This window comes from Apis florea, unplaced genomic scaffold (genome assembly GCF_048593485.1).
Source record: "Apis florea isolate Af1SG1 unplaced genomic scaffold, ASM4859348v1 contig_3158_pilon, whole genome shotgun sequence".
In the NCBI taxonomy this organism is placed as follows: domain Eukaryota; kingdom Metazoa; phylum Arthropoda; class Insecta; order Hymenoptera; family Apidae; genus Apis; species Apis florea.
This window is the reverse complement of record NW_028256713.1, coordinates 4830351-4844936: the sequence shown is the minus strand read 5'-3', so window position 1 is coordinate 4844936 and position 14586 is coordinate 4830351. Positions and strand designations below refer to the sequence as shown.

The window sequence follows — 14586 nt, the reverse complement described above, 5'->3', positions numbered from 1 at the left end:
TATATTTTTCTTGAATCAATTGATAGTGAATTATTAAACAGTGATTGTCAAATATAATTACGATAGAATTAAATTTATTATACTTTTATATTTCTAGTGACACCACCTGTTCAATTTGATCTTGTACCGAAAGATCCTTGTATTCCATCTCCTTGTGGTGCTTATTCAGAATGTCGAAACATTGGTAATATACCATCCTGTTCCTGTTTGGCCACATATATCGGAAACCCACCGAATTGTCGACCAGAATGTACTATAAATTCAGATTGTCGTCCAAGTCAGGCTTGCATGCAACAAAAATGCAGGGATCCTTGTCCTGGATCTTGTGCTCCTTTAGCTCAATGTTCCGTTGTCAATCATATACCAACTTGTTCTTGTCTGCCTGGTTACACTGGAGATCCTTTCACCAATTGTTTTGTTCAACCAAGTAAGGAATTAGATGTAAATTTTAAATCGTTTGAAACTTCTGTAAGATTTTTTCCTTCATTACCATGATATTAAATTATTGTAAATTATTTCATTAGCACTACCTATTGAAACTGATCCATGTGCATCTTCACCTTGTGGGTCAAATGCACGCTGTGATAATGGCATTTGCTCTTGTTTGCCCGAATATTCTGGTGATCCATACGCAGGTTGCAGACCGGAATGTGTTCTAAGTAACGAATGTCCAATTAACAGAGCTTGCGTTAGAAATAAATGTATCGATCCTTGTGTTGGTATTTGTGGACAGAATGCATTGTGCAATGTGTTCAATCATGCACCTATGTGCAGTTGTCTTCCGGGAATGTCAGGAAACGCTTTCGTGCTCTGTTCACCTCTTCAAGGTATGTCACACACGTGAATAGAATTTTTTGACCTGTGTATTAGATGAAAGAATCGTTATAATATAATTTTTGAAATAATTTTAGCAACCGAAGTCAGTGATCCTTGCAATCCATCACCCTGTGGTCCTAACAGTCGATGCAGACAAAATAATATGCAAGCTACATGCTCTTGCATAAGTGGATATATAGGAGCACCTCCTACTTGTAGACCAGAATGTGTGATTAGTTCTGATTGCTCATTAAATGAAGCTTGTATTAATCAAAGATGTAGAAATCCTTGTGAAGGAGGCTGTGGATTAAATGCAATTTGTAATGTCGTGAACCACAATCCTATATGCTCATGTAGAGAAAAGATGACTGGTGATCCTTTCCTCAGATGTTATCCAATACGTAAGCATTACGAAAATCATAGTAAAATAGATCTGATTTTTTATTTTTTAATTGAGATTAATTGAGTTTTTTTTTATAAATATTAAAGCTGAAAGACTTCCAATTCCGATCAATCCTTGTCAACCATCTCCTTGTGGACCAAACGCGGAGTGTCAAGTGCTCAATGATCAACCATCCTGCTCGTGTCTTCTAGAATTTATAGGATCACCACCTAACTGTCGCCCAGAGTGTGTTAGCAATAGCGAATGTCCTAATCGATTAGCATGCATCAAACAAAAATGTCAAGACCCTTGTATAAATTCTTGTGGAGTGAATGCGATTTGTAACGTTGTTAGTCACACTCCAATGTGTGCTTGCATTGATGGTTATAGTGGAGATCCATTTACACAATGTATTCCACAGCAATGTAAGAATTGATGTTCATTTGATGTCTTCTATACAGAGTTTGGTACAGTCAAGCAGAAAGCTTTTCAAAATTAATGTAAATCATGTAAAATGATTGGATAGAAAAATTTTCTTTACATCTTCTGCCTGATTATGCCTCTTCTGCATAGGTATTTTTAAAGCCAAAATATGATCATGAAATTTTTCCCATTCTTTTTAGTCGACGATGAAACTAATAGACCAGATCCTTGCACTCCATCTCCATGTGGATCAAATGCAATCTGTCGAGTTCAACAAAATACAGCTTCCTGTTCCTGTCAAGATGATTATATTGGAAATCCTTACGAAGGATGTAGACCCGAATGTACCCTAAGTTCAGATTGTCCATCCAATCAAGCTTGCTTTAGATCTAAATGTAGAGATCCTTGTCCTGGAACTTGTGGTCCAAATGCTCAGTGTTATGTTATTAATCACGCAGCCGTTTGTAATTGTCTTGAACGATATACTGGTGATCCTTTCAATTATTGCAATCTTATCACAGAACGTAAGATAAATTTAAAAATTTAATTTGAGAGAAAAATATCTTGAAGATGAGAAATGACATTGTATCCTCTTGCAGAACCTAAACCTAATCTCGCTAATCCTTGCGAGCCAACACCTTGCGGACCTTATAGTCAATGCAGAGAAACTAATGGTCAAGCCACGTGTTCTTGTCTTCCAACTTATATAGGTGTACCTCCTAATTGTAAACCAGAATGTACAGTTAGTTCTGATTGCTCGTTAAATCTGGCTTGTAAAAATAACAAATGTATTGATCCATGTCCTGATTCTTGTGGTCAACAAAGCACTTGCAGAGTCGTGAACCATAGTCCTATTTGCAGTTGCAAACCAGGCTTCACTGGTGATCCTTTTACATATTGTTTCTTCAATCCACGTAAGCTTTAAATAATTTTTTTCAGAATATCGTTTCAATATTTATAATCAAAGAAATTTCATAATAATTATATGGAATTTTAGCTCCATCCGTTATTGAGACACCTATAGATCCATGTATCAATTCACCTTGCGGGCCCAATTCTGTGTGTCGCAATGTCAATGGTTCTCCTTCGTGCTCTTGCATGCTTAATTATATTGGTGCGCCACCAAATTGTCGTCCAGAATGTATCATCAACACGGATTGTCCCAGAAATCAGGCTTGTATTCGCGAAAAATGCCAAGATCCTTGTCCAGGATCTTGTGGAATTAACAGTATTTGTACCGTATATAATCATGTTCCTATTTGTACATGTTTGGAAGGATACATGGGAGATCCTTTCAATAGTTGTCAACTCAAACCAATAAGTAAGTTACATTAAACACCTAGAATTGATAAAATTTAAACATTGAGATAACCCATAAATATGTGATGTCGAAACAGAAGTAGAAGAACCTGTGATAGATCCATGCAACAAATCTCCTTGTGGTCCCAATGCTCAATGTGATAATGGTATTTGCACTTGCTTGCCAGAATACTTCGGCAATCCATATATCAGTTGTCGACCAGAATGCGTGTTAAGTACAGATTGTTCAAATGATAAAGCGTGTATAAAGAATAAATGTATGGATCCTTGTCCTGGAGCTTGTGGTCAGAATGCTCAATGCAATGTTATTAATCATGTACCCATGTGTAGTTGTCCCTCTAATACTGGAGGAAATGCTTTAATAGTATGTTCACCTGTGCAAGGTATATATTCATTCAGATAATTATTATTTATATACTATATAATTACTATTATCCAGTTAATTATTATTTATAACGAAAGATCAGATGATTTATAACAATATTAATTATTGAATCGTAGCTTCTACAAAAACAAAACCATGTAATCCATCCCCATGCGGACCAAACAGTATATGTAGAGAGGTGAACGATCAAGCTGTATGTACTTGTGCTCCAGAATATCTTGGAACTCCACCTTTATGCAGACCAGAATGCTTGATTAGTTCAGACTGTGCTCAGAATCAGGCTTGCTTGAATCAAAAATGTAGAGATCCATGTATTGGAACATGTGGTACTCAGGCAATCTGCTTAGTGGTGAATCATAATCCTGTTTGCTCTTGTCCAGAAAGATATACAGGAAATCCGTTCATCAGATGCGAGATCAGTAAGAAGATGAATAAAATCTTTAAAAATTCTACAGATCAATACAGTTGTACAAAAATTTGATTTTTTTATACAACTAAAGATTTATTAAGCAAACAAAGAATTCTTAAAAATATTAAATAATTCCTAAAGCGTTCTAAGGAATTTCATTTGTAAACAAAATTTGCTTAAAATTTTTAATCTAATAATCAGTAATAGGATTTTAAAATAAAATTACATAATAAAAATTCCCTATTTATAGAAAAAATAGTAGCGCCTACGAACCCTTGTCAACCGTCACCCTGCGGTCCATATTCCCAATGTCAGGTGATCAACGACACCCCATCCTGCAGCTGTCTGACTGAATATATAGGTGCTCCACCAAATTGCAAACCCGAGTGCATATCAAACTCCGAGTGCCCCAGCCACCAAACCTGTATTCGACAAAAGTGCGGAGATCCTTGTCCAAATCTCTGTGGAGAGAGTGCAGAATGCCACGTAACTTATCACGTACCAAACTGTGTTTGTCCTATTGGTTTTACCGGAGACCCTTATACACGTTGCACGATAATAAGTAAGAAATGAACTCCTTAATAAGGAAAGACGAAATTATCGAGTTATTACCTAGATGAAACTAATCCTGATTTTTAACTGTTCTAGCTCGCGAACCGGAACTTTCACCCTGCGCTGAAGGCACTTGTGGCACAAATGCTTTGTGCAGAGAACGAGACGGTGTCGGCATTTGTTATTGCCCCCCTGAATATGTTGGCAACCCATACGTAGGCTGTAGACCCGAATGCGTGATTAACCCTGATTGTCCATCCAACAAAATGTGCGTGCGAAACAAATGCCAAGACCCTTGCCCTGGAGCCTGCGGCTGGAAAGCCGAGTGCTCGGTGGTTAACCATCTGCCTTTCTGCAATTGCCCGCCAGGATTCACTGGCGACCCGCTTATCGCATGCAGTGTGGCTCGTAAGTGGAATCCAACCCTATTTCACAGATATTTTATTTATATTCTTTTAAATTTTTTTCTGCATGTTCCATTTATATCGGAAAAAAATTTTTCCTTTCGTCTAACTTATATTTTTATATTATATATGACCTATCATATATTTTGGAATTAAAAACTTCGATTGTGTTTTACATTGAAAAATATAACTGAATTCAACTTGTTTCCTCAATAGTAGTGTCGCAAGATGTGGATATGTGCAGCCCATCACCTTGCGGACCAAATAGTCAGTGCAAAGAGATATCCGGTCAGGCTGTGTGTTCATGCCTGCCAACTTATGTAGGCACCCCTCCTGGATGCAGACCAGAATGCGTAGCTAGTTCCGAATGTCCTACGCAGCTCGCGTGCAAGGACTACAAATGCACAAACCCGTGTCCGAGTCCTTGCGGCTTGAACACCAAATGCATAGTCGTGAACCATAGTCCCATCTGTAGTTGCATGCCCGGATACAGTGGAGATCCATTCACCACTTGCACACCGATTCCACGTAAGAGTAAAATCCATAACTATCTAAAAAAATTCACGAGCATAAAAAAAGTGAAAAATTTATCATCCTTTACTTTATTCTACTTCTTTTATTTCCTGTTTTTAAAATTTTATGATAGAGATTTTAAGATAATAAAATATATAAAATAATAATCCTCACTTTTAGCTGTCACAATCCCTGGCCCAATGGAGAAAGACCCCTGTGTACCATCCCCATGTGGTAGTTTCGCCCAATGCAGAAACATTCGCAATTCTGCAGCATGCAGTTGTTTAGAAGGTTATACCGGTCAGCCACCGAATTGCAGACCCGAATGCACGATCAATTCCGAATGTCAAAGCGACATGTCCTGTGTCAATATGAAGTGCAGAGATCCTTGTCCCGGTTCCTGTGGCCTTGCTGCTGTTTGTACAGTAGTTAACCACATTCCCATATGTAATTGTCCCGAAGGTTTCACTGGAAATCCATTCACTCTCTGTCAATTGCTACCAGCTACACGTAAGAAATCTATCCAACATTCATTTTAAAATCATTTGCATCCGAAGAATATCTTTAGCCTCATTTCAATTCGTTTCATCTTACAGCCATTGTATCTACACCAGTAGAGGATGAATGTTCTTTGTCACCCTGTGGACCTAATACAGAATGTTTAAAAGGTGTTTGCACATGCCTGTCAGAATTCCAAGGAAACCCATATTTAGGATGTCGACCCGAGTGCGTGTTAAACACCGACTGCCCTCGCGATAGAGCTTGTTTGCGCAACAAATGTATGGATCCTTGTCCCGGAACCTGTGGTCTGAACGCCATTTGCGCGGTTATCAATCACGTGCCTATGTGCAGCTGCCCTGGAAACATGACTGGCAATGCGTTTAGTCAATGTACTTCTTTGCAAGGTAGTCAACGATCGTAATATTGTTACGAAAGAGAAATTTTTGGCTTTGTAATCCGTGTAATTTTGAAAGATATAGTTCGAAGTGATTGAATAATATATATGGACCCCTAATCAAATTTTCTTTTTGCTTCTATCAGATGTGATACCCATCAATCTATGTAGCCCAACACCTTGTGGGCCGAATAGCGAATGCAGAATCGTAAACGGTCAAGCAGTTTGCTCGTGCATCAAAGGATTTTTAGGAAGCCCACCTACCTGTAGACCCGAGTGCATTGTAAGCACTGATTGCCCGCAAAACGAAGCCTGTAATAATCAGAGATGCACAAATCCATGTCCAGGAGCATGTGGAATCGGAGCCAAGTGCAACGTCATCAACCATAATCCCATATGCAGTTGCCCATTGCGTTTCACAGGCGATCCATTCGTACAGTGCATACCTTTCTGTAAGAATTCATTTTCTCCCTGATTATTCTAATTAATTCTCATTTTACTTGTTCATTATCAAGATTATTTATGACCTACATTTTTTTATATCTTGCATTTTTATTTTAGTGGAAGAACCTGCGATAGATCCATGTAAGCCATCTCCTTGCGGTCCAAATTCTCAATGTCAGGTGATCAACGATTCTCCCTCTTGTTCATGTTTGCCAGAATTCTCTGGTAGTCCACCCAATTGTCGTCCAGAGTGCATTAGCAACAGTGAATGCCCTAGTCAATTTGCTTGTATTAATCAGAAATGTAAAAATCCTTGTATTGGATCTTGTGGATCTGGTGCTGATTGCTATGTCGTCAGTCACACTCCCATGTGTACTTGTTTGAGCGGATACACAGGCGATCCGTTCTCACAGTGCATTTTTAAAGAATGTAAGAATTATTTCTCAAGAGAAAATTTGTCTATTTATAATTTTGAGCATATCATTAATGTCGTATCCAATTTTACAGCAATTATTCCATTGCCCATGCCCATTGATCTCTGTAACCCGTCTCCTTGTGGTTCAAATGCTATTTGTAAAGAATTAAATGGAGCTGGTTCGTGTACCTGTATTTCTAATTATATCGGAAATCCATACGAGGGATGTCGACCGGAATGTTTGTTAAATTCCGATTGCTCTGCTAATCAAGCTTGCATGAATAGCAAATGCCAAGATCCTTGTCCAGGAATCTGTGGTCGTAATGCAGAGTGTCATGTTATCAATCACTTACCAGTGTGCGAATGTTATCCTGGTCACACTGGTAATGCATTTGTCCTGTGTTCACTTATGCTGCCAGGTATATTCTATAAAACAATATTGTGGAAAAAGAATATTGTGAAAAAAGATTTTTAAAAAAAGATTATTAAATATTCCCTTACAGAAGTCGATCAAACGATTAGTCGACCTTGTAATCCATCTCCCTGTGGACCCAACAGCCAATGCAGATCAATCAATGGACAATCTGTATGTTCGTGTTTGCCCGACTTCATAGGAAGTCCACCATCCTGTAGACCAGAGTGCACGATTAGTACAGAATGTGCGCCAAATTTAGCCTGTATCAATAAAAAATGCGGTGATCCTTGTCCAGGATCGTGTGGTTCGAATACCAGATGTGAGACCATTAATCACAAAGCAATTTGTGCTTGTCAACCTAGTTTCACTGGTGACCCACTCGTTGCTTGTTTCGAAATGATGAGTAAGTTTCTCAAAATTCACAAATGCATTTATAAAAAATAACTATTCGATCGATTTCATTGCAATATTTATTTCAGTGGAAAGACCATCTCCCTTACCACCAATATATGAGAATCCTTGTGTACCATCCCCTTGTGGACCATATTCAGAATGTCGTAATATAAATGGTCAGGCTTCTTGCGCTTGTTTATCAGAATATATGGGTACACCGCCTAATTGTAGACCAGAATGTATAAGGAATTCAGAATGTCCTAGCAATCAGGCTTGCATTCAGAAAAAATGTCGTTATCCTTGTGAAGGAGTTTGTGGTGTAGGCGCCCAATGTACTGTAACTGATCACATACCCATTTGTACATGTCCCAAAGGATTATCTGGTGATCCTTTCGTCAAGTGTTCGTTTACTCCAGGTACAAATTATTTAATTATATCGAGATTTTTTATTAACATTATTATTTGATATTTAATTTGGTTTATTATTTAATAAATTTAAATGATTAGTGATACAGGAAAAACCTGCGGATTCTTGTGTCAATTGTGGTACAAATACGCAATGTATCAATAGAACTTGTATCTGTCTACCAGAATATCAGGGAGATCCATATTTAGGTTGTCGTCCAGAATGTGTTTTGAACTCAGATTGTCCCAGAGATAAAGCTTGTATTAAAAGCAAATGCAACGATCCATGTGCAGGCATTTGTGGTCAAAATGCATTATGTTCTGTCGTAAATCATATTCCAATTTGCACTTGTCCACCTGGAACTTCAGGAAATGCATTTGTAGTCTGTTCTATCATTCAAGGTTATTATTAATTAATTGATTCAATAATTATTCAATTTTTCCAGAATGATTGCATATTTTATTGAAATTATTTTTGATATTTAAATAGTGCAAACACCGAAAGATCCATGCAATCCATCACCCTGTGGACCCAACAGCCAATGTAGAAAGATAAATGATCAAGCAATTTGCTCTTGCATCCCTGGTTATCTAGATACGCCACCGAATTGTAGACCAGAATGTATTCTTAGTTCAGATTGTCCGTCCAATATGGCTTGTAATAATCAAAAATGCATTGATCCTTGTCCAGGAACTTGTGGAATAAGAGCTGAATGTGTGGTCGTGAATCATAATCCGATTTGTAGTTGCCCACCCGATTTGGTAGGCGATCCTTTCAGAATGTGTCTCAGGAAACGTGAGTATATTTTTTTAATCGCAAGAAACAATTGATTTTTTTTAGAATTTTTTAAACAAAAAAGATTATTTATTTATATTAAATATTTCCTTCGATAGCCGAAGAACCTCAAGTCTTGAATCTATGCGTTCCATCACCTTGCGGTCCAAACAGTCGATGTCAAGTCATAAACGAATCACCTTCGTGTTCTTGTTTGCCTGAATTCCTCGGTTCTCCACCAAATTGCAAGCCAGAATGCATTAGTAATAGCGAATGTTCCACCCATTTAGCTTGTATAAATCAAAAGTGTCGCGATCCTTGTCCTGGTTCCTGTGGTCCCAATTCTGAATGCAGAGTGATTAGTCACACACCCATGTGTGTATGCTCGTATGGTTTCGTTGGTGATCCTTTCATACAGTGTGTTCCAAAACCAGGTAAAAACTATCAAATTGCTATTAGTTATTGTAATCTTTTTAGCAAATGATACAAGAAAAATTATTTAAAATTTAATAGTTTTTGAAGATACCATAGAAAAACCTACCCCATGTGTACCGTCGCCCTGTGGCTCTAACGCAGTATGTAATGAGCTAAACGGTGCAGCATCCTGCAAATGTCTTTCTGATTACATTGGCAATCCCTACGAAGGCTGTCGACCAGAATGTATCATTAATTCCGATTGTACAGCTGATCTGGCTTGTGTTAAATCTAAATGTCAAAATCCTTGTCCAGGATTCTGTGGATATAACGCTATTTGTCAGGTTGTTAATCATGCACCTCTATGCACTTGCCAACCTGGATATACAGGAGATCCATTCGTTCAGTGTAATGTTATTCAAGAGCCACGTAAGTTTAATAATTTAGAAATAAATAGGAAATCAGAAATTTAAATTCTATGACGTAAATATTTTTATAGCAAAACCAGCTGATCCTTGTAGTCCATCTCCTTGCGGTTTAAACAGTCAATGTCGCGTATCTAATGAACAAGCTATTTGTTCTTGTTTGCCTACTTTCATGGGAATTCCACCAATGTGCAGACCAGAATGTACAATTAGTTCCGATTGTGCGACGAATCGTGCTTGCAAGAATCGCAAATGCATAGATCCTTGTCCAGGAATTTGTGGTATTAATGCTAGATGCGAGGCTATCAATCATAGTCCGATTTGCAGTTGTAACATGGGATATACTGGTGATGCTTTTGTCAGATGTTTCAAAGTTCCAAGTGAGTAAATTGCTCTCGATTTTAGCAATAACTTTTAAACAGTTTTTTAAATCTATAAGAATAATTTTTAATTGCAACAAGAACTTTGCTATTTTATTTTTTTTTAGCTATTCAAATTAGTAGTTCAGACAAACCAATCAATCCTTGCGTACCTTCGCCATGTGGTCCATTCTCTGTCTGTCATATTGTTGGAAATGCGGATTTACCAAGTTGTACTTGTATGGAGAATTATATAGGAACTCCACCGAATTGTCGACCAGAATGCACTATTGATTCAGAATGTGCCAGTAACAGGGCTTGTCTCAGACAAAAATGTACAGATCCTTGTCCAGGTTCCTGTGGTACAGGAGCTCAATGTTTGGTAGTGAATCATATGGCTGTGTGTACTTGTCCTAAGGGTTATACAGGAGATCCATTTGTCAATTGCTTCCTTCAACCTCCTCGTAAGCATTTTGCAAGATGAAATAGAAAAAAATTATTTTGAGACAAGATTTAATCATATTTTTTCTGATAGCTTCATCACCGGTTCTTCAAGATGCTTGTAATCCTTCACCATGCGGATCAAACGCAATGTGTCGCGATGGTGTATGCACCTGTTTACCAGAATATCATGGTGATCCATATTACGGATGTCGTCCAGAATGTGTTCAGAATCCAGATTGTCCTCTAGATAAGGCTTGCAATCGTAACAAATGTTTCGATCCTTGTACCGGCATTTGTGGTCAGAACGCCGAGTGTGTCGTGATAAATCACACTCCTATGTGCAGTTGTCCCGATGGCATGTCAGGAAATGCGTTTATGGCGTGTTATCCGGTGAAAGGTAAAATTCTCTAATTATTAAAGGAGCTACTAATTATATTAAATTTTTCGAAATAGTTCCTTTTGAATGGATTAAAAAATATCCTTTGTATTGCAGACCCAGTTATAGTACAACCTTGTAATCCATCACCCTGTGGTCCTAACAGTAGATGTCAAGATATTAATGGACAGGCAGTTTGTTTCTGTGCCCCTGGTTACATAGGAAACCCACCAGCTTGTCGACCAGAATGTATAGTTAATAGTGATTGTTCGTTAAATGAAGCTTGCGTGAATCTGAAGTGTAGAGATCCATGTCCTGGATCCTGTGGAGTATCAGCTCGATGTCAAGTGGTCAATCATAATCCCATTTGCAGTTGTCCTTCAGCATTTATTGGCGATCCCTTTATTCGTTGCTTACCTAGACGTAAGTGTTCTTTATGTTTGATTCAAGATATTCTTCTTAAACAATAAAAATTTGATTGTTATATTTCTTTAAAAGCCGAAGAACCTGTGTTGTCAACTAATCCATGTCAGTCATCACCATGCGGTCCAAACGCAATCTGTCAAGTCATAAATAATTCTCCATCCTGTTCGTGCAAACCAGAATTCATTGGTACTCCACCAAATTGCAAACCAGAGTGTATTAGTAATACCGAATGTGCTAGTCATATGGCGTGCATCAATCGCAAATGCAGAGATCCTTGCCCTGGTTCCTGTGGTCCTAATGCGGAATGTCACGTGGTGAATCACATTGCGTCATGCATATGTGCCAAGGATTACACTGGAGATCCATTCGTTCAGTGTGTTGCCAAGCAACGTAAGTGCTCGCTGTCAATTTATAATAGAGAACGAAAAATCGAGTTGAGTTAATTTCATTGTTTTTTTAGCGGATACAAGTATAGCACCTAGACCCTGTGAACCTTCCCCATGCGGAACTAATGCCATTTGCCGAGACCAGAATAGCCTTAGCTCTTGCACTTGTTTGCCCGAATATATCGGCAATCCTTACGAAGGATGCCGACCAGAATGCATTCGTTCGTCAGATTGTCCCTCTCATTTGGCTTGCATTAGATCTAAGTGTCAGAATCCTTGTCCCGGTTCTTGCGGAGCCAATACCAATTGTCAGGTGGTAAATAATTTACCTATATGTACTTGCATTCCGCAATATACTGGTGATCCATACGTGAACTGTGTATACAAGATTTCACCAAGTGAGTAAATTTAATAAGTTAAAATTGTTTATTTTCAAATGCACATTAAATATAAATATTTTGCAGCCGAAGAAGAAGAACGAGATGTTTGTCAACCATCTCCTTGCGGTCCGAATAGTCAATGTCAAAATATAAATGGTCAAGCAGTATGTTCCTGCTTACCTCAATATATAGGAACTCCACCAAACTGTAGACCAGAATGTATCGTAAATTCGGAATGTAATTCGAATCTCGCGTGTATCAATCAGAAATGCAAAGATCCTTGTCCTGGTACATGTGGGATGAATGCACAATGCAAAGTACTTCATCATAGTCCCATTTGTAGTTGTGGAAGTGATTTTACAGGAGATCCTTTTGTTCATTGCTTTCCTGTTCCATGTAAGCTAAGATTAAATTTTATTTATATATAACTTTTATAAAAAGATATTCGTTGCGTTCGATTGCAATGATATTTACTTCACAGTGCTAAAGCCGGAAGAATCATATCCGAAAGATCCATGTGTTCCATCACCTTGTGGTCGAAATGCGATGTGCAAAGCCATAGGAGAAACTCCAGTCTGTACTTGCATGAACAATTATATAGGAGTTCCACCGAATTGCCGACCAGAATGCTCGATCAATTCAGATTGCATAGCAGATAAAGCATGCATTCAAGAAAAATGTAGAGATCCTTGTCCAGGATCTTGTGGCTTGAATGCACGTTGCACAGTTATAAACCATACACCAGCTTGTACTTGTCCTGAAGGATATTCCGGCGATCCATTCATCAATTGTTCGCCAATTACATTTAGTAAGGATTGAAACAATCGATGGATTCTTTTAAAGTTCACGTTCAAAATTTATTATATATTGATTTTTCAGTTTCAGAACCTCCATCAAATCCATGCAATCCATCACCATGTGGACCAAATGCACAGTGCAATAATGGTGTTTGTACTTGTATACCTGGCTATCTAGGTGACCCATACACTATATGTCGACCTGAATGTGTAATCAACACAGATTGTTCCCGAAACGAAGCTTGTATATTACACAAATGCAGAAATCCTTGTGTAGGAACTTGTGGAGTAAATGCAGAGTGTAATGTAGTCAATCATTTACCGATATGCAACTGTCCTAGGAATATGACGGGCAATGCATTCGTTTCGTGTATTCCTCTTCAAGGTTGGTCCTTTAATCTGTTCCCATTATTTTATATTTTTGATGATTCTTATTGCCATGTTAAATTAATATTTAAAAATTTATGGTTATGGTAGAACCTACCATAATTGATCCATGTAGTCCATCTCCTTGCGGCCCGAACAGTCATTGTCGATCCTCCAATGGCCAAGCTATTTGTAGTTGTGTTACTGGATTTAAGGGATCCCCACCATCTTGTAGACCAGAGTGTATTGTTAGTACTGATTGTCCGCGTAACAGAGCTTGCAGTAATCAGAAATGCATTGATCCTTGTCTTGGTACTTGTGGATTATCTGCCCAATGTTCTGTGATCAATCATAATCCTGTATGCAGCTGTTTCGAGCAATATACCGGAAATCCATTCGTACAATGCATTCCGCAAAGTAAGATTTTTTTATTCTTCCAGAAAATTTTTTTAACGATATTGGTGAAAAATCCTTTTAATATTGGAATTTATTTTTAGCAAAACAACCGGATATTCCAGTGAATCCTTGTCAGCCATCACCTTGCGGTCCCAATGCTCGATGTCAGATGATTAATAATGCACCCTCGTGTTCTTGTCTCCCTGAATTTATAGGAACTCCACCAAACTGCAGACCTGAATGCGTGAGCAATTCAGAATGCCCAACGCAACAGGCTTGCATTAACCAAAAATGCAAAGATCCTTGTCCTGGTTCCTGTGGCACGAACACCGAGTGCAGAACTATTAGTCACACTCCTATGTGTACTTGTGCTAATAACTTCACCGGAAATCCGTTTATTCAATGTACACCTCAACCAAGTAAGATTTTCCCTTTAATTATTGATTTATAAGTTTAAATCAAAAGATCGGTCTCATTTTTTTTATTCTTTTATTTTTTTATTCGTAGTCGAAGACATAGCACAAAGAATCAATCCATGTCAACCATCCCCTTGTGGTCCAAATGCTGTTTGTCGCGAATCTTATGGTTCACCTCAATGCACTTGTTTGCCCGATTTCTATGGAAATCCGTATGAAAATTGTAGACCGGAATGTATTATCAATACCGATTGTCCATCCAATCGTGTCTGTATAAGAAACAAGTGTCAAGATCCTTGTCCAGGAACTTGTAGTTTTAATGCCGACTGCAATATAATCAATCATATTCCAATATGCAGTTGTAAACTGGGTTACACTGGTGATCCATTTAGATATTGCAGCGTATTCGAACAACCTCGTGAGTTTTTTCACAAATTATAACAAACACTAATCAA

At 38.1% G+C, this 14586-nt stretch overlaps 1 protein-coding gene across 1 annotated transcript in view; it reads left to right on the top strand.

Annotated features, from left to right (window-relative positions):
• Window positions 1-14586, top strand: part of dpy (fibrillin-like protein dumpy) — a 109504-nt gene that overhangs the window by 81797 nt on the left and 13121 nt on the right. Inside the window, exons 113-146 of the mRNA XM_086909689.1 lie at window positions 98-427; window positions 525-827; window positions 912-1217; window positions 1306-1623; window positions 1822-2145; window positions 2221-2535; window positions 2619-2942; window positions 3019-3324; window positions 3443-3745; window positions 3986-4297; window positions 4384-4695; window positions 4908-5219; window positions 5385-5714; window positions 5801-6109; window positions 6246-6551; window positions 6661-7377; window positions 7462-7776; window positions 7853-8182; window positions 8274-8573; window positions 8662-8967; window positions 9066-9380; window positions 9460-9789; window positions 9860-10165; window positions 10273-10608; window positions 10680-10985; window positions 11082-11387; window positions 11463-11780; window positions 11851-12174; window positions 12241-12552; window positions 12638-12964; window positions 13036-13338; window positions 13431-13736; window positions 13817-14134; window positions 14223-14549. Coding sequence (XP_086765815.1) covers window positions 98-427; window positions 525-827; window positions 912-1217; window positions 1306-1623; window positions 1822-2145; window positions 2221-2535; window positions 2619-2942; window positions 3019-3324; window positions 3443-3745; window positions 3986-4297; window positions 4384-4695; window positions 4908-5219; window positions 5385-5714; window positions 5801-6109; window positions 6246-6551; window positions 6661-7377; window positions 7462-7776; window positions 7853-8182; window positions 8274-8573; window positions 8662-8967; window positions 9066-9380; window positions 9460-9789; window positions 9860-10165; window positions 10273-10608; window positions 10680-10985; window positions 11082-11387; window positions 11463-11780; window positions 11851-12174; window positions 12241-12552; window positions 12638-12964; window positions 13036-13338; window positions 13431-13736; window positions 13817-14134; window positions 14223-14549 — 11112 coding nt within the window. The remainder of the gene's footprint in view (window positions 1-97; window positions 428-524; window positions 828-911; window positions 1218-1305; window positions 1624-1821; window positions 2146-2220; window positions 2536-2618; window positions 2943-3018; window positions 3325-3442; window positions 3746-3985; window positions 4298-4383; window positions 4696-4907; window positions 5220-5384; window positions 5715-5800; window positions 6110-6245; window positions 6552-6660; window positions 7378-7461; window positions 7777-7852; window positions 8183-8273; window positions 8574-8661; window positions 8968-9065; window positions 9381-9459; window positions 9790-9859; window positions 10166-10272; window positions 10609-10679; window positions 10986-11081; window positions 11388-11462; window positions 11781-11850; window positions 12175-12240; window positions 12553-12637; window positions 12965-13035; window positions 13339-13430; window positions 13737-13816; window positions 14135-14222; window positions 14550-14586) is intronic.